The sequence below is a fragment of the Xiphias gladius genome, chromosome 2 (genome assembly GCF_016859285.1).
Source record: "Xiphias gladius isolate SHS-SW01 ecotype Sanya breed wild chromosome 2, ASM1685928v1, whole genome shotgun sequence".
Classification (NCBI taxonomy): Eukaryota; Metazoa; Chordata; class Actinopteri; order Istiophoriformes; family Xiphiidae; genus Xiphias; species Xiphias gladius.
The window spans coordinates 13,812,691-13,830,190 of NC_053401.1; the positions used below are offsets into that span (position 1 = coordinate 13,812,691).

Here is a 17,500-nt window from a genome sequence, read left to right on the forward strand (position 1 = left end):
TGTACAAACACTTGTTGCAGGGTTTGGCCATGTGACACTGGCAAATATTTGCATTCCCCAGTGATCTGCTTATATTCATTTGGTCTGTGTTAAGTGCTGGTTAAAATCTGTTTGTCACTGTAAAGTTTAATATTACTCTAAAATCCACCGCCAAAGCTAACCGGCCACAGTTTCCATGGTCTATTTTCTAAAAATTGATTAACTGGTAAAATACTACAAGCAGCTAGTAACTTGGGATGTTTGGAATAGTTGAGTTGCTATCTCTCCCTGCCTCTATCCTTCTAATACCTGTCATCCTGGCTCCTCTAGGTTACAAACCATTCTGAACCAGGTGTCAGTCCAGAAGAAGAAAGCATTTGTGGAGCTGGTCCTAAATTACTGGACACTAAAGAGGCAGTCCAGGAATGGGCTTCCCCTCATCAGACGCCTTCAAACAAGCCTTCAGTCTCAGAAGAATGCGCAACCGGTTTGTTCATCTGTCAGTCAACAAGAGAAGACTTTCAGTCTTCATTTTTCATTTTACCAAAGAACCAGTAGTTTGTAGAACTTGAACTTTGTGTTATGATTATGCATTCAGCCATAATTTTCACGAATTTGTTAAGCCTCTACATTTAACTGTTTTGTGCAGTATGCTGATCTACACTTTTATTACTGCTGTTCACAAGATGTTTTATAATGTTGTGTGTATACATGCTGGTTTCTGTTAAGTGAGGATCTGGGGGCCATAAAGTAATAGAGGACCTCACTGTATGGTGCATTTTCTGTTCTATTCTGTTCTTAAATGTATGTATTTTTGTTTTATTGTCTTGTCCAGAGGCAGAGTGAGGAGGAGAGTAGGGCATTAAAGGACCAGTTGAAGGAATGGCACCGTCTCCGACACGACCTGGAGCGAGCCCGGCTGCTGCTGGAATTAATCCGCAAGAGGGAGAAGCTCAAGAGGGAAGAGGTATGAGTTGATGGATGGATAGAGTCGACCGACTTACCACTGGCCAGAGAAATTCTGCTAAATAAATGAAACAATCTGATCTTCTAAAGGTTTCCTTTTGTGCTGTGTTGTAGATTAAGCTGCAGGAGACCCTCCTAGAGATGCAGCTGACTCCTTTCAGTATTTTGCTCAGAGCTCTCTTGGACCAACTTCAGGCAAAAGACCAGGCCAGGATCTTTGCCCAGCCGGTTGATGTTAATGAGGTGAACTTGTCTGAAAAAACCTTTTTTTTTTTGTATTCCACATATTCAGTCTAACCATTTTCCTATGTGAGATTATGAATGCATATGTTGCATAAACACCTTATTTGTTGTACACTACTGTTTAATTTGATGTGGGATATTTATGTTTTTGTTATGTGGGCGTACTTATCAGAATTGTTCTTTTTTGTGTGTGCACAAGTTGCCATGATTAACTTTTTAAAAGGTGTACAATCCAGCGCAAGGACTTAAACTGCCATCTAGAGACTTGCTGTTTGATAAGCAAAACTGGACTTGCTGGTTCATATTTCAACACAGCCCTTTGCATTCTGCCGCTGTACTATTTTCAGGATGAAAGCCCACTAACAGCAGTACGGTGGATCTTTTACTTGTTTTCTACCTGATTGCTAGAAAACTGCTTTAGATATGTTAAAATAATTGCATGCATTATGATATGTATTTCTATATAAGTCATCCAAACATTTACCTAATTTAAAGAGGGAACTTTGTTCACCCCTGTAAGTATTAAAAGTTCCACTCAAACACATCACAGAGATTACCACTGCTTGCTCCATGCTGCAGGTTCTGATCATAGTGACTCAGGTTATACAGTAAATCCAGTCTGCTCCCTGTGTAGACAGTGTTGAGCCATGTGAGTTGCTGGCAAATGGAATGTGAAACTTGAGAATAAGATTTGACGCTAGATGGTGATGTCTGTTAAAGGTGACGGGTGACTCTCTCTCTGTATGCCTGTCTAGCTCAGTCAGTAGAGCATCAGACTCTCAATCTCAGGGTTGTGGGTTCAAGCCCCACGATGGGTGTAGTTTTTGGCTCTGTATTTCATTTCATTGGTGCTAGAATATTCATGTTCTAGGTTAGCTTTGCATGTGTGGAAAGTGCTTTGTTGGTAATAAGTCTCCTGAGTTTTAAGAGTCTGCAATATTCTGGAGCAATATATAACATCCACTAACAGAGTAATAGAAACAGAAATGAATTAAATGCTTTATCTAAAATGTTCAAATCTGGCCATAAATGTTGGGTAAACACGCAACATACAATATTTTTTAATTTTAAGTAATTTTAAAATGGTCCATTATATCTGCTGTTTCTTATAGGTGCCTGACTACCTCGATCACATCAAGCACCCAATGGACTTCTCCACCATGAGGCAGCGCATTGATGCCCAGGGCTACAACAATTTTGAGCAGTTTGAGAATGACTTCAACCTCATTATTGAAAATTGCATGAAGTATAACTCAAAGGACACCTATTTCTACCGGGCTTCTGTTCGCCTCCGAGATCAGGGTGGGGCCCTGCTGAGAAAGGCACGGCGTGATGTAGAGAAAATCGGCTTTGACGTGGAAAGCGGCATGCATCTGGCCGAGGCTCCAGAAATCAAAGCACAACCATCCTTTTCTTGGGAGGACGGTAAGGGCAGCAGCAAAGCTACATCTTTCTATGTTACATACTATATGTATCACTACAGTCAGGGCAGGTTACTAAGGAGTATTCATAAAATGTGTTTAATTCTTTCCATAGTGGACCGCCTACTTGTACCAGCCAATCGGGAGCATCTGTCTCTGGACAAGCAGCTGCAGCAGCTACTGGAGAAGTTTGACCTCACCTGTGCCATGAAGTCCAGCCCTTCACGTAGCAAGCGTCTAAAGCTACTCAAAAAGACCATTAACGATGTTCGCAATGAAATGAGCCTAAAAAGAGTTCTACCCTCCCACCACCACTCTTCTTCCTCCACAACTCCTTCCACATCAGCACCATCCTCATCAGCTCCCACCCACCTAGAGATGGGTAAACCTAAAGAAGAGAGAATGAAGCCTATCGGACATTTTCCAGATGATGAGGGTATGTGTGAATCTATTTTGACTTTATTAGGAAATCAATTTTACAGTTGATGCTGTGCTCGTCATACAGCCTCTGTGATTTTAAAGAGAATCACATGCCCTCAATATCCTGAACGCATGTCAGAGGTCAGAGATTAGCCCCCTACCCTAGACATAACCTCACAGAGCAAAACAGTGACATGATATACCTGTTTCCAAGTGTGTATCAAACATCAAAGTAGGGTAAAGTAGCACTAGCCTGGTTCCAGCCTCGGATTTGCTGCCCACATCTCAGATTTTTTTTCGCAATTTGAAGAGAATGAAATGGCGATTAAGTCTGATTATCAGGCTACTATAAAAATCATTATAAAACACTGCCCTGTTATATGGAGGTGAGCATCTTTTGAACACTGCAGACTTCTTGGTATTTGGGAAAGTCTACAGTTGTGAACACTAACCTTTATTTCCTAAAACTAGAAACAAGAGAGTCAAATCCATTTTTATTATGTTATCAACTGATAAAAACCATTGAATGTGAATGGGATCATTAGTGTTAATATTATTTGTCTGTATCTTTCTAATAAGATTTTTTAATGACTTTAACACACACTTCAGATTAGTTATTGCACCAATATAGTATATCTTAATTGGCACAGAATGGTTCCAAAAACATTATGTGAGTCATAAAAATTTGAAGTTCATTGCAGAAGGAGCATCTGCAGTTTTTGTGTCCCGATTGCTCTGTTGATTCAAGTCTTATTCACTGGGCTGTAACTCTGGGAAAGAAAAAAGCACAGTTTCAGCTGTCAGTATAGGGATTGCAATTGTAGGTTATAGATTCAAGTATACAAGTATGGTTTTATTTTCATTCAGGAAGAGCTTAAAGTGTAGTAGACTGACTATAAAAAGTCAGTGGAAGGGTGAAAAAAAGGGAACCACACAAAAACCTCAAAAATCAATGACATGAATCTAATATAAGGGGATGAATAAACTTAAAAAAATGTTTAAAAGGCTTAGTAAACACAAAAACTTTTGTGAACTTCTTATTCCAAATCAAAGATCCAGTCAGTCATTATTTAAGGTTTACATGGAGGTGATGGTTGTGCTCTGGCAGCCAGTGTTACTGGTGAATCCTAACAACATCAGTTGCTCCTTCTGAAACTGGTCCTTGAATGGGTCCAAGGAACCATCATTTTCTGCATCCACAAAAAAATACCAGCTAACATTTGTAAAACAAGGTCATAACACTCTGTTTCTGTAGTATCACACAATATGTCACTGCAGTGGCTTCCTCAAGCTTAAACGCACAGCACTTGCTGAGTCACATTAAGTCTGGTGAAGATAGCATTAAAATGAGGTAGTGGGGAAAAAATATAGGAAAAGGTAATTGTTCGCTTTTTTTTTTTTAATGTAAAAGTGCTTCAGAGTTATGCTAAATAGAACTTAGTTTTACTTATGACAAACCCAAAAGCCATATGCTAATAGCATTCTACTGTAGATAATTTTTTTGTCTTTGTCATGGACTTTTGTTATATTTGTTTATATTTTACTTTTTAGGAATAGCTTTTTGTTGTTCTTTCAAACGATTTCATAACGTTTTCTGCATAGCTAATCCTTTACGATAATAATAAAAATGTATGATGTTTTATTTCTTTAGCACATGAAAACTTGGTAGCACTTCACCTAAAAAAAACAAGAAAAACTAATTTTAGTTCTTAATAATCAAAAACTATAAAAACAGCCTTTGTGCCATAACCTGAATAATGTGTGTAGTTCTTAGTATTTTAAATGATTAATGCTGACTCTGTAGTCAATATTACATCTATAAACTGTATGTTTTCTGTTCTCCTACCCTACAGGAGACAAGTCCCTTCCCCCTAAACTGGAGCCATCAGACTCCATACCACCCCTCATTCATTCAGACACAGATTCTGAACCCCCCACCCTCAAGCCAATTGACGCCGCCCCAGACTGTGATGACAAGACTCACAGCAAGCAAGTCAAGTTTGATAGGGAAATCCCAGACCTGCTCTCTTCTACTCCACGCCTCAACGGCCACTCCTGTGACGGCCTCCAGAACTCGTTGTTGGATGGAGATGTGAGTGTGGTGGCCACATCGACGCTCGCCGAGCCCACGGGAACAGTTAACCGCCGGACCGCCGTGCTCTTCCGCAAATCGAAGACTTCCAGTCCACACAAGCCCCCGAGGAGCGGAGAGGAGGGGGCTGACAGCGTTGATAGAAAAGAAGACGAGGAGGAGGAAGATGAAGACGGTGCACAGCTGGGTTCCAAATCCTTCCTGTCAGTGGTAATACCCAGGCTGGAAACGCTACTTCACAGCAAGAAGAGGAAGCACAGTGGCAGCAGAGAGCGCAAGGAGGAAGGGGGAGGGGAGGGAGACCATGAAGAGGAGGGAGAGTCTCCTGTGAAACGATTTGACACTGGTAAGAAGTGTACAGAGAAAAATATGCTGAAAAAAACTTAGTTTTTAAAATGAACTGTATGTTAGGTCTGGTCATTCAATGCCATCAATATTTTCATCCTCTGACAATAACTTGCAAAATTTTCTAGCATTTTTTGCAATTTTCAGCATGGTTAAACATTTCTTTGAATTCCAGTATTTGAGAATTTGAATGGCACTTCTTCAACCGCTTGATTAAATTACGGTCTTTTGCCAACCGCTGAAACTGGCAGCACAAACATCGCAATTAGCTGTTACACTGCAAGTCATCACAGTCAAATTCCAAACAGCCCAGCAGTAAGTAACAACAGACACTTGTTAACTCTTTTACATCTGTTTGCTTAAATTGGATTAGAGGTTGGCTGAACAACCAGTAGCTGTTTTAGATACATCAGCATTTGACAGAAGTGGCTCAGATTCAGAGTATTATATTTTTGTTATTGGTTGTGAATTTTTACTGTGTGTTCTCTCAGGTCTCTCAAGTGGTTTTCTGGAAGAGGAGGAGAAGGAGCTAGAAGAGCCCAGTAGAACCAGTAGACCTGTGGAGCCACGAAGACGCTGTGCCTCTGAGTCCTCCATCTCCTCATGTAGCAGTCTGCCAGGAAGCACCAGGTAATCCCTGCAATAAAGAAACAAATGTCTATTCTTATGACTTTCCTTTTTTTTTGTGGCATTTTGTCTCTGAGGATCAGCTGCAAAATGTGAATGAAGCAGTGAATAATATAACGCTGCCTAACTGGCAGTTCAGGAATGGATTCAAAAATTTAGTGTGAATGAGACCTAGCTTTGCAGTCCTGCGGCCCCTGTTGGGCTCTACAGACTCTAAAAGCTCCCAGCTACACTATAGGGGATAGTTTAGTAAAGCTCAACTTCATGCAAATATCCTGGAATGCTGTACAAGTCATAGCCAGGCAAGAGCCAATTACAATCATCTTGATCCCAGCGGAAACAGAAGCACAGAGCTGTTTACTACTACACTTTACTATGCGAAGGAACTTTTAAATTTTTTTTTTTTTTTTTTTTTTAACTTTAAACAAAATGGGACATCGTTTTTTTGGCTTCCCAGTTCTTTATTTGTCTTTTAACGAGTTACCGGGGACATTAAAAAGAACAATAACATGTGGAAACAAATGGCCAGCATTGCTGGTCTGTCTGACAGAAGCAGATACGTAAGAAAACAACTGAACAGAGTGCTCAACACAACACACCCCCAGATACTGGCAGCAACTTGGTGTTGCTATATGTGAACACACCATAAAGAAGGCAATGTCAGCTGGTCTGCTGTTCCATCCTTCCATTTTTTTCATTTAGCTGGTCGTCCAACACTTTGTTCCAGAACAAGACTTTTCCTGTTCAAGTCATCATAGCACTAGATGTTTTGTTTCTAAAGTAGACTTTGCGGTGTCTTTGTCTTCTTTTTCGTTTCCAGCACCATTCTAAGTCTTCCAAAATGTGGGAAGGGAAAACCTGCCTTGGTCCGGAGAAACACTGTGGACGATAAGAGTGAATTAATCGCCTGCATTGAAACCGGGAATTTTGCAAAAGCAGCACGAATTGCTGCTGGTAAGTTGGGTGCTCTAAGTGACAAAGTAAACTGCATGCATGTGGGTTGAGGGTAAATTTCAACATTTTCTATACAGACCTACTTTATTCAAATAAATATAGAGTATTTTTCCATTTTTTCCAATGAAATATTTACATTTAGTTGATCATATGAAATTCTGTACTTAAGCGCTACACTCTGCAATTGTTTCGACTGTCTGTAAACAGAAACTAATGAATCAGCACCTGAAAGATACTGGATTTTTGAGTTGAATATTAATAGTCAAGAGTTTAAACAATTTTTTACATCAACTCATACCTTAAGAGTTGTGACAAGGATGAACAAGGATTCTAAGACAGGACATCTAAGAGTTTACAACAATTCACTTTATTAAAGAAAACAGTAAGTATGAGAAAACAGTACATTTAGAGCAGTAAAAGTTCACAGGATACAGTATTTACTGCAATTTCTTCTTGCATTTAAGCCAAAATACACACCGATATTAATGAGATAAGCCAGTATATAGAGCTGCAATAATTAGTTGATTAATTGATCAACAGAAAACAAATCTGCATTTATTTTGATTTAGTCATTTTTTTAAGCAAAAATGCCAAACATTATCTGTTTCTACCTTTTCAGCTTTGAGTATTTGATACTTTTCTTTGTCATACATGACATTAAACTCAATATATTTGGGTTTTGGACTGTTGGTCAGACAAAACATTTGAAGATGTCACCTTGGTCTGTGGGAAATTATAATAGTCATCATTCATTCTAGCTTCAGTATCAATTTGGGCTTAACATTTTAATTTAATAGAACATGCAGAGGCCTGTTTACACATATAAAAAACAGGGTTGGAAATTAACAGCAGCTAGTAGCCAAGTTCTTGTGACTTTTGGCAGTGACCAGTTAGTCTTTGTACTCTGCCTGCCACCATGGCATGTAACCAGTCAGCATCTGGAGACTCATCCCTCATCTAAAATTCACATTCGGCTGATTAAATCGTACACGTGGCTCGTAAATTTCATTATCTGTCGTTCACTGTGGCTCTTACCGGGAAAAGTTAATTTCCCACCCTGATATGCCCTGTGCTCCTGCACATAAAGCATGGCTTTGGTAATGTGTTTCTATGCGTGTTTAAACCCACACATGACTTGTATGGTGTTGTTCCCGCTTCCATAGAGGTTGGCAACAGCAATATCTGGATGCCCGCTAGTGCTGCAACAGTTGCATTGGAACCCCTAAAGCTAGTTTGGGCCAAATGTAGTGGATACCCTTCCTACCCAGCCTTGGTGAGTGTTTGTGGGAGAGAAAGCATGACAGTCACTGACTAAAAGTCTTTTTACTCTGACGTTTTGTTGTCATCTCCTCACTTTGGGACACAGTGGAACCTAATTATGACACTCTTGTCTTTCGGGATGAGGCAATAGTTTCACTACAGCTACTTTTAGGTGACAAGTGCCCACTTTTCTAAATTGTCTGTGTTTTTCCTCTAGTTGGCAGCCTTTCACTGTTAATCAGTTTAATTTGACCTTAGCATGAAAGGACAAATGACGGAAACAATCGTATTGCCCCAAGCTGGTTTTTTTTGTGTGTGTGTGTGTGCATGTGAGGTTGCATGTGTGTGTGTGTGTGTGTGTGTGTGTGTGTGTGTGTGTGTGTGTGTGTGTGTGTGTGTGTGTGTGTGTGTGTGTGTGTGTGTGTACAGTGTAGACATCTTTACTATATGCTTGAGTGATTCTCTGTGTGAATGTATATTTACCATACGTTTGCATCCATGAGCATGTGTGTTGCCTCCTCTGCTGTGTGTAGATCATCGACCCCCACATGCCGCGTGTAGGCTGCCAACACAATGGGGTGTCCATCCCCATGCCCCCCATGGATGTGCTACGCATCGGAGAACAGATGCAGTACAAAGCCGAAGAGAAACTCTACCTCGTCCTCTTCTTCGACAACAAGCGTAGCTGGTGAGTGCTGCTATCTGAAGAAATTACTTAAGCTGCTGCAGGTTTCTACAAAGGTAATCCTATCAACTTGAAAGTAAACTGATCATTATTCTCTTTTGGCTGCGTGACATTGATTGTCAAGAGTCAACCAATGGCTCTTGCTTCAAGAGGCATTTGAAAATTTCACCAGGACTCCCATCACCAGGAAAATGTTTTTCAGTCTTAAACAGTGAAAATGGTACTGTAACCTTTGTATCAGACTGATAACAGGCCACACACACCTTTTAGTCTGCTGCTAGGAATGATGGTCCACATTTTAGTGATCAGACTGCACAAGTCTTTTGTTCAGAATATAGTTTTTAACAACACCCTACATTTGAAATCATAAAATGTTATTCCTTACATCACTTAAACATTTTAATCTTTTACTTTTGTCTCCTGTTTCTATTCTGGTTGAATGCAAGAACCTGAGAAATTTCCTCCTGTTTTCCGGAAAAATATCTGCAGTAACTTGAGATTTTTACTGTTTGCTTTTGTGTCTACTGTGTATGGGCACCTGTGTGTTTGTGTGGTGAAACAAAGATACCTTATCCATACCTCACTGACGCTACCATACTACTGTGGAGCCAAATACTAAAGTCAGTTCTTAAATGGCAACTGACAGTTAAGTGTTGTTTTGGAACAACTATGAACGCAGCAGAATTTACACTCTGTAAAAGAAAACTTTGCAGGTGGTTCAAGCTTAGTATCTTAATCAGACATAAATTAAAAATAGTAAAATGTTATTCCTGATACCACTTTTTAAAATAAGAGTAAAGTTCTACTGTTAAAGCCCACGTGCTCCTCTCTCTGATTCATTGGCAGTCTCTGCAGATGACTCAAGTAAAGCATTTACAGTAGCCATAGTTATAGCAATAGCATTTAAGGGTTGTACTTTTGCTACTCCTGCTACTATTATGGTTGAATATCAGCAATTGCTGTTGCGGTAATTACTGGGTATTATTACCCAAATTTTCTCAATTTTACACAAAAAATCTGCAAGAATCTGTGATTTTTAGTGCATACTTGATCATCTATGTTTTCACCTACTGAAACAAAGCCACTTTGTCCAAATTTCGATCTGTCGTAGCAACATTTACAGTCAGAAATTCAATTATTACAGGAAAATAAAGAGGACCAACTTTTTTTTGCTGCAGTTGTTTCTTTCAGTTACTTTTCATGTTTAAAAGGCAGTTCAGCTGTGTGAAAACATATTTTTTAGATTAAGCATGAATGACGCAGGGAGCAAAATTGAATTTTGTAGGCACAACAAGTGACTTAATCTGACATTCAGGCCTCCATATCCAATCAAAGTGTCAAGTGGCAGGAAGATATACTAAAAAAAGGATGTTGGCATTATGTTTTTTCCACCTCATAGATAACATAGTTCTAAGGGTAATTGTTGCTATATAAAAATGTATAATCACATAATTTAATAAATCTGAATATGAGAATAAACTGGAAACAAATAGAATAATCCATGTTTTAATACATTTTAACAAATTATCTGCAGTTCTGTGTTTAAAATCAAACTTTATTTATGGTGAGAAATGACAGTTTTTCTGTGAAGAGAGCGATGCATTCCTGTAAAGTAATACTTTTAAAATAATGGGGAAACATTCAATTTTAGATGCTGTTCAGATGATGTAATGTCAGTGCTTATTCTCCCTCTTCAGGCAGTGGCTTCCTAGATCCAAGATGGTTCCCCTGGGGATGGACAAGACCATAGACAAGATCAAAATGATGGAGGGCCGCACATCCAGCATTCGCAAGGCTGTCCAGATTGCCTTCAGCCGTGCCATGAACCACCTAAGCATAGTGCAGGACGAGCCAGTCAGTGACCTCAGTGATGTGGATTGATGACACGCGCTGGCTCTTTCCCCAACACACACACACAAACTTGTACCTCTCCTGTACCAAATACCTCCCCCCCCCTCCACCTTTCTGTCTGGGACTCAAATGTTTACTGGGCACCTTCTGTAACAGGTGGTGTCTGTTCCTCATCCATTCCTACTCATACACACTCCTACCATGTGCCGATGGGATACGGCTGCTGCTGAATGTGAATGTGTCTACTTATCCTCTCCACCTCCAGGCTGGTAACTGTGCTTAGAGACTAGTCCCTTTTTGTCACCCCCACCCTCACTCCACCAATCACGACTGTCATTTTCATCTAACACCTCAAGGCAAAAACCTTAGTGATTGATTCCGTACAGTTTGGTAACCTTACCAAGGTCCGTTATTCTGTCAGTGGCCGATCATAATTTCAGTTACAAGTGACTAAAAAAGAAGCATCTAGTATCTGGTAAACCAGCTAAAGTGGATTAAAAAAAACGTACATTTCCTGCCTACATGAGGGCTGTTCAATTGCATTGAATCAGCTGTAGCCAAAGCTTACGTTAATGTCAAGGTCACATTTACATACGGAAGTCATCTCCATTTACAAAATCTTCCTTTGTATTTAAACTGTAAATAATCTGTACAGTTGCCTGACACTAACTTATTTTGTAGTTTTGACATAAATGGGTACTGTATAGGAGTTTTCTTAGTATTTATACTTGATGCGTTCTTGGCATTAAGGTGTGAGTGCTATATTGCCAGTGCTGTATGATCAAGAAGAATTAAAAAAAAATTGCAAAAGCCTTAGTATTAAGGAGATTAGGGCTAAAATGTCATGTTTCTGAAAAGTATGAAAGTATTCCCTTTTTCAGTTTTTTTTAAGTTATTGGAGTTTATAATCATAAGCTTCCATTTTGGCATTAATCTTTTTTGTATAAAAATAGTTTTAGTATATTTTTGTTCATATATATTTATATGATTTGAATACACAGTAATACAGTATGTAAGTCTCTGAAGCTCATACAAGGCAGTCTGATGTTGTGGACACAGAACATATATTATTCTCAAGAAACCAAAAATGTTGCTACCCAGATGTTTTTTGATGATTAATTTTCTGTGTGATGTGTGAAATTGTTGCCAAAAAAGAAAAAAGTGTGTATTTTTATGTGATACATTTGACTGTTACTTGGTTTTGCTGTAGTCGTAGGGAGATGTGCCTGCGTTAACTTATTGTAAAGTATTTGCATTACTTTATATTCAAGGAAAGACGTGCAAACTGATTGTGGTAAAGTGGCACATTTTGTGGTGGATACTTGCCTTCTTTTTAAGTAACCTTTTTCTAACTTTTTTTTGTAGTTGTAGACTTCAAGACATTTCATTTTATACTATTGCTTATTTTTTCTGGGTAGCATTGGGTAGTTTTGGTATATTTCATTTTGTACTTAACTGTAGTAGTTTTTTAAATCAGGTCATACAAAATATTGCTGGGACTGTTTTTTTTTTTTTGTAGCAAAGCAAAAAATAAACATACAAATATGAACACGTGCTTCCCTTTTCTTTTTCTTTTCTTTTTTTTTTTTAAGCAACATTTTTGGTTTTTTGTGGTGGCTCTTAGTGATATAGTACAGCTTTCAAAACCTAATGAATTATTAATTTTCCCCCTTTGTTGTTCAAATAAATGTTTCAAGCATTCACAATTTTAGTGCACAATAAAGTGACCAAAACTCTTAATGAAAAAAAAAGCCTAAATTCAAATTCAATTTGTTGTTAAATTTAGATTTTTTTGAGTCTTATCTGGGGCACACGAGAGACTTAAATTCTTATTAAGGACTGTACTTCCTTCTTGGTTGGCAGAGGGCAGACACTAATTCAACCTACCATTTGCCAAATGGCACTGTACCATTCTCATCTTCTCAGTCGATGATTGTCCACTTAAACTGCAATTCGTGTCCTATAGGTTGCCAGCTACATAATGTGGGCTGGATCTTGACAGGCTGCTGGATACTTTGCATGTGCTGAGAGCATCAAGGGATGATACAACAAAAAAAAAATCTACATTTCATGAAAAGGAGAGATTTCTAAATTATTATTTTGAATTCTTCTATGTATAATTTTATGAAATTGCAAATCAAACCAAGTTAATTGAGATGAATTTTCACAATTGCTAGTAAACAGACAGGGTAGGATTATATAGCTAGGAATTCAAAGTTTATATAGCCACAGGAGATGTTTTAAGGAAATCATTACGGCTTCCCTTCTCCAGTTCCCAAGCTAAATTTTAGTGCTTTTGAGGAGATATTTCAATACTGACTGTACAAACTGTAGCTACTGAAGTTCAGGATTACTGTATGCCTGTATTCCTTAACTAACACTACCAATACTCAATTACAATTAAGACTCATCAAACCTTTAGTTAAGTAAAAGAACAGAAGTATTACCGGTAGTCATTATGGAAATAAAGGCTGTTGTGACTGATATTATTTGATTGTTAGCAATGCACCAATGTGCAAACAGCATTTTACAAGCTATCTTTACTTAGATTCAGATTAGTAGATTAGTTTTCTAAATTTGCTTTCTTTGTGTGAAGTACTTGATAGTTTTACATCTTTGGGTCTTGAACAGTTATTTAAATTAAACTATATGAGGAGTTTATAGGGGAATTGTCTCTAGTGAGAATGCTAACAACTCATACATATCTGATATGGGACAAGAGACAACTATACACATGTAAAAACTTTCACGTAACCTGCAAAATAAATGTAGTTGAGTAGAAAGTACAATATTTAAAATACAGCGCAAATTCTTGCTGTTGAAGCTAAGTGAGAGATGCAAGTTTGGTATTAACTGAACAGAAAGAGACGGCCATTTTAAGTTTGTCCACAGGGCGGAGCTGTGGCTCCACACAAAAACCTCCCTTCATTTCGCTAAGAAGCCGTTTACAACCCCCGCGTACCTGAGCGTCCCACTGTCGAGCTCAGCCCTACTCTTTCCTCCTTTCAGTTAGGGATCAGTATTCAGCAGATAAACCGTTTTCATCGCTGTGTTCAAATGCTCAATGCACCGATTGGAGAGAATGTCGATTAATACCAAATCAGTTTGAAGACATGGCTGCAGGTTTGGCACCTCTGTCCTCCGGCTCAGAAGTCTGCCAATGCCAATCACTGGCCGACACCCGCCCCTCCATCTTCTTTTCTTTTTCGAAGAGAATGGGCAGACAGTTCAAGTGTTTTATTTGTTTATATGCTAATGTTCAGATGCATGTTAGCTAACAGAGATGGAAGGGTAGAATGTAAACAACCCTGTGTGGGCAGAAGTTGAACCTGCACCGTCACACTTGTGGAGTTAGCTCCGTGGGTTCATTCGTAAATGCATCTTAAAAGGCCAAAAGTGACGGGCGTCTTAGATGCAAATCTGGCTGAAAACTGTTGAAATATGCATTTTACTTAAGCCAATCCAGCTTTTGTTACTTCAAGCTACTGACATTATGATTGGAAAGGCAGGTGTATGGGGATTAAATGAGCTAGTAATGGCCCTGTGATATAGAGAGCCACCTTCAAGCCACGTTGAAAGACATCTCCCATCTTTATAAACAATTTGAGCTAATGTAGTCTCACAAACTCAGAGCAGCGTCTGGCTCCATCCCTTTCACCTCTCTTTGTCTGTCTGTCTTCACCAGATACTAATTGTGTGGGGAGGTAAACACGGCAGTCAAGTGGAGAGGACGGCGAGTCAAGCGTGAATATCAATCTCCCCACATCAGTGTCATCAGATGACTTTGACTGAGTTGAGACGGGCTCATTAGAGTGGTGGAGCGGGGATGCTGCGGGCAGCAATAACATCCAGGTGAAGGGCTGGGGAGTTATGGAAGTCTGCAGAGCTCACCGGTTAACAGGTGAGCGTGTGTGTGTGTGTGTGTGTGTGTGTGTGTGTGTGTGTGTGTGTGTGTGTGTGTGTGTGTGTGTGTGTGTGTGAGAGTGAGAGACAGGGCCGTGGATGTTTAATCCAACCCCACAGGACAGAGGCATCACCAGGGTTCAGGTAGGAGATGTCACGTTCCCACACCGAAACACTTTTCTACATGTCATGCGCAGGAAGGCAGGTACATGGTACTGCAGGAGTTCATAGCTGTAAAAGTGAGTGCGCATATTCCATATTCATGCAACTGATTATTATGAACTCGTGCCACCTGTAGTTCTTTGGCTCCCATGTCAGAGAGAGACAGAAAGAAATGCCTGGGTTGCACACTAGTGTCAGACCTTGCAACTAATTTCTGATAACTTTTCCTCCGCCTCCAAGATTATGGTGATAAGTAAAAAAAGGGAAAAAAAGTTTTTTCTTAGACTTTTTGGCCTCCTTGACTTTTTAACCAGATAGATTCATTGAACCATACCAAGAAACTGCTTTTATTTTGCACCTGAGCCATTGCTGTTGGTTTTCTGACAACAGACTCAAAGTAGAGATGCTGGGTCCTTGCATATGCCACATTAAATATCAAGTAGAACTATGGCTATCAGATACTTTAATACAATCAAGCTTCTTGATGAGGATTAAGGTGAAGCATGTAGAACTGAAACAATTAGTCAACAGAAAAATAATCAACAACTATCTTGATGATCATTTCTTTTAATTTTCAAGCAAAAATAGTTTAAGAAATGCAATACATTCTCTGGTTTCAGCTTTCCAGATGGGAGGGTTTGCTGCTTATCTTTGTTATATATCTTAGTAAATATCTTTGGGTTTTAAAGATATCACCTTGGACTCTGCAAAGTTTCGATTGGCATTTTTACACAATTTCTTGACATTTTCTGGACTAAACAAATAAGCAATTAATTGAAATAATGATCCGTAGATTAATCAATAATGAAAATAATCACTTGAAGCTCTGAAAGCATATTTCCCCAGTGTCCCCCTTGTATTACATAAGTAGCTTGGAATGGTTGTCAAAATCATTTTATTCTGTTTCTGACGTATATATCAGTGTGATCTAGCTTATTGTAAAATGTAAATGTTGTTTAAACTGAATATATTCATACTGAAGACTCCATGTTTTTTCCTGGCATTTAATATTCCATGTGTCTTATGTCTTGTCCATTATTTCATAAACCTTTACTCCAAATGCAGCCTGACCCATCTAGTATCTTTAGAGACTTTGGCATCTCCATTAGAGTTTAGAATAAACTTCCTTTTTTTAAACAAAGATTGAGTTTGTACTAACAGATCTAACAGTGAAGTGGTGGTATTGAAGAGGATAACCCTGTTTTCGCCTTGAATTTGGGACAAAAAATTGTTCCCTACAAGCACGAAAAGTCTTAAAGATTATGCTAATACTCCTCTCACTGGTGACTGAAAGTTCGGAGGTGTGTGAAGTGACTTGAAAGGAAAACACACTCTGAACCCTGCCCCATTTCTCCTGCATTAAACATCATGCAAACGTCCACTTTTCATTTTGGAACATGCACAAACCTACCCCCCCCCCCCCACACACACACACACACACACACGCACACACACACGCACACACACACGATCCACCCCTCACACTCTCTCTCCTTCTCTCTATCTTTCTCTCTCTCTCTCTCTTTCTCGGTTGGTCCCTGATAGGCTCGATCTCCAGTGGCCATGTTCAAAACACTGGGCCAGAATAGCACAGGCCCTAGGTAGATAAATATTTATGGGGTGCGTTTACTTCTCACCACAGAGGAGAAGTAGAAATAGTGTGTTTCCAAGGTGAGCAAAACAAACAACTTCAAAGGAATTTAAATGTAGTTCATGTAAATTTTCTCCTACAGTCACATGTTTCTGTGGAGATTATCGTTAGATTGTTAATGAAGGATTCACGCCGGATGCCAGATGACCTGATTATTGTCTCTTTGCAGAAACAGGAGCCCAGAGGCATTGGTGAATGGAGTAGACGAAGTGAATTAAAGCATATGCACACAAATATGTGCTGTTTCCATGTCATGAGGTCCTCTGCATGGCTTTTGGGCAGAAATCAAACCAGCAGCTACATTATTTATTGAATAGACTGGACTGTGATCAGAAACTGCTGATGGATGAGATGAAAGAGCTGCTCAGCATTGATGAAGCCAAGCAAAAAACAAAATCATCAGTGGTCCCTTAAGATGTCATTTATTTACTGCTAATCTGTAACAAACCATGCAGGCTTTCACCGCGGCTGCAGCTTAACACCTGAGATCTAATAGCTACTGTTAAATCTGTGTGTATAATATCTCTCTGGAATCTCATTCACTAACTCGACTCCTAGACGGCTGCTCATCACATGTGCCCCCATCAAATGCAGCCAGGCGATCATCTAATTATCTGTTAATGTCATGATTCAGCTGGCTCCAGAAACATGGTGGTGATTGTGTGTGTGTGTGTGTGTGTGTGTGTGTGTGTGTGTGTGTGTGTGTGTGTGTGTGTGTGTGTGTGTGTGTGTGTGTGTGTGTGTACTTTCACTTCTATCTTTGTGAGGACCAGTTTGACTTTCAGACCTTGAGTGAAGACATTTTGGTAAAGTGAGGACATTTCGGCTGGTCGTGAAGGGCTGTTTGAGGGTTAAGGCTTGGTGTTAGGGTTCATGTTAGAATTAGGTTTAGGTTAGACTTAGGGTAAGGGTTGGGGTTAGGAATTTAGTTGTGATTGTTA

At 39.3% G+C, this 17,500-nt stretch overlaps 1 protein-coding gene and 1 non-coding gene across 5 annotated transcripts in view; both read left to right on the forward strand.

Moving 5' to 3' along the window:
• Positions 1–17,500, forward strand: part of brd1a (bromodomain containing 1a) — a 38,662-nt gene that overhangs the window by 3,177 nt on the left and 17,985 nt on the right. Inside the window, exons 3-14 of one of the 4 annotated variants that reach the window (XM_040146900.1) lie at positions 310–478; positions 815–946; positions 1,060–1,188; positions 2,301–2,613; positions 2,725–3,045; positions 4,883–5,467; positions 5,958–6,096; positions 6,914–7,047; positions 8,211–8,320; positions 8,841–8,995; positions 10,690–10,846; positions 14,529–14,744. In XM_040146900.1, the coding sequence (XP_040002834.1) occupies positions 310–478; positions 815–946; positions 1,060–1,188; positions 2,301–2,613; positions 2,725–3,045; positions 4,883–5,467; positions 5,958–6,096; positions 6,914–7,047; positions 8,211–8,320; positions 8,841–8,995; positions 10,690–10,846; positions 14,529–14,591 (2,407 nt within the window). In that variant the 3' untranslated portion in view covers positions 14,592–14,744. Of the gene's footprint in view, positions 1–309; positions 479–814; positions 947–1,059; positions 1,189–2,300; positions 2,614–2,724; positions 3,046–4,882; positions 5,468–5,957; positions 6,097–6,913; positions 7,048–8,210; positions 8,321–8,840; positions 8,996–10,689; positions 12,350–14,528; positions 14,745–17,500 lie in introns of those variants that run through there. The other 3 variants (XM_040146909.1, XM_040146917.1, XM_040146926.1) reach the window with 3 other exon arrangements.
• trnae-cuc lies at positions 1,934–2,006 on the forward strand. The gene has a single exon. It is a non-coding gene; the product is annotated as a tRNA-Glu (tRNA).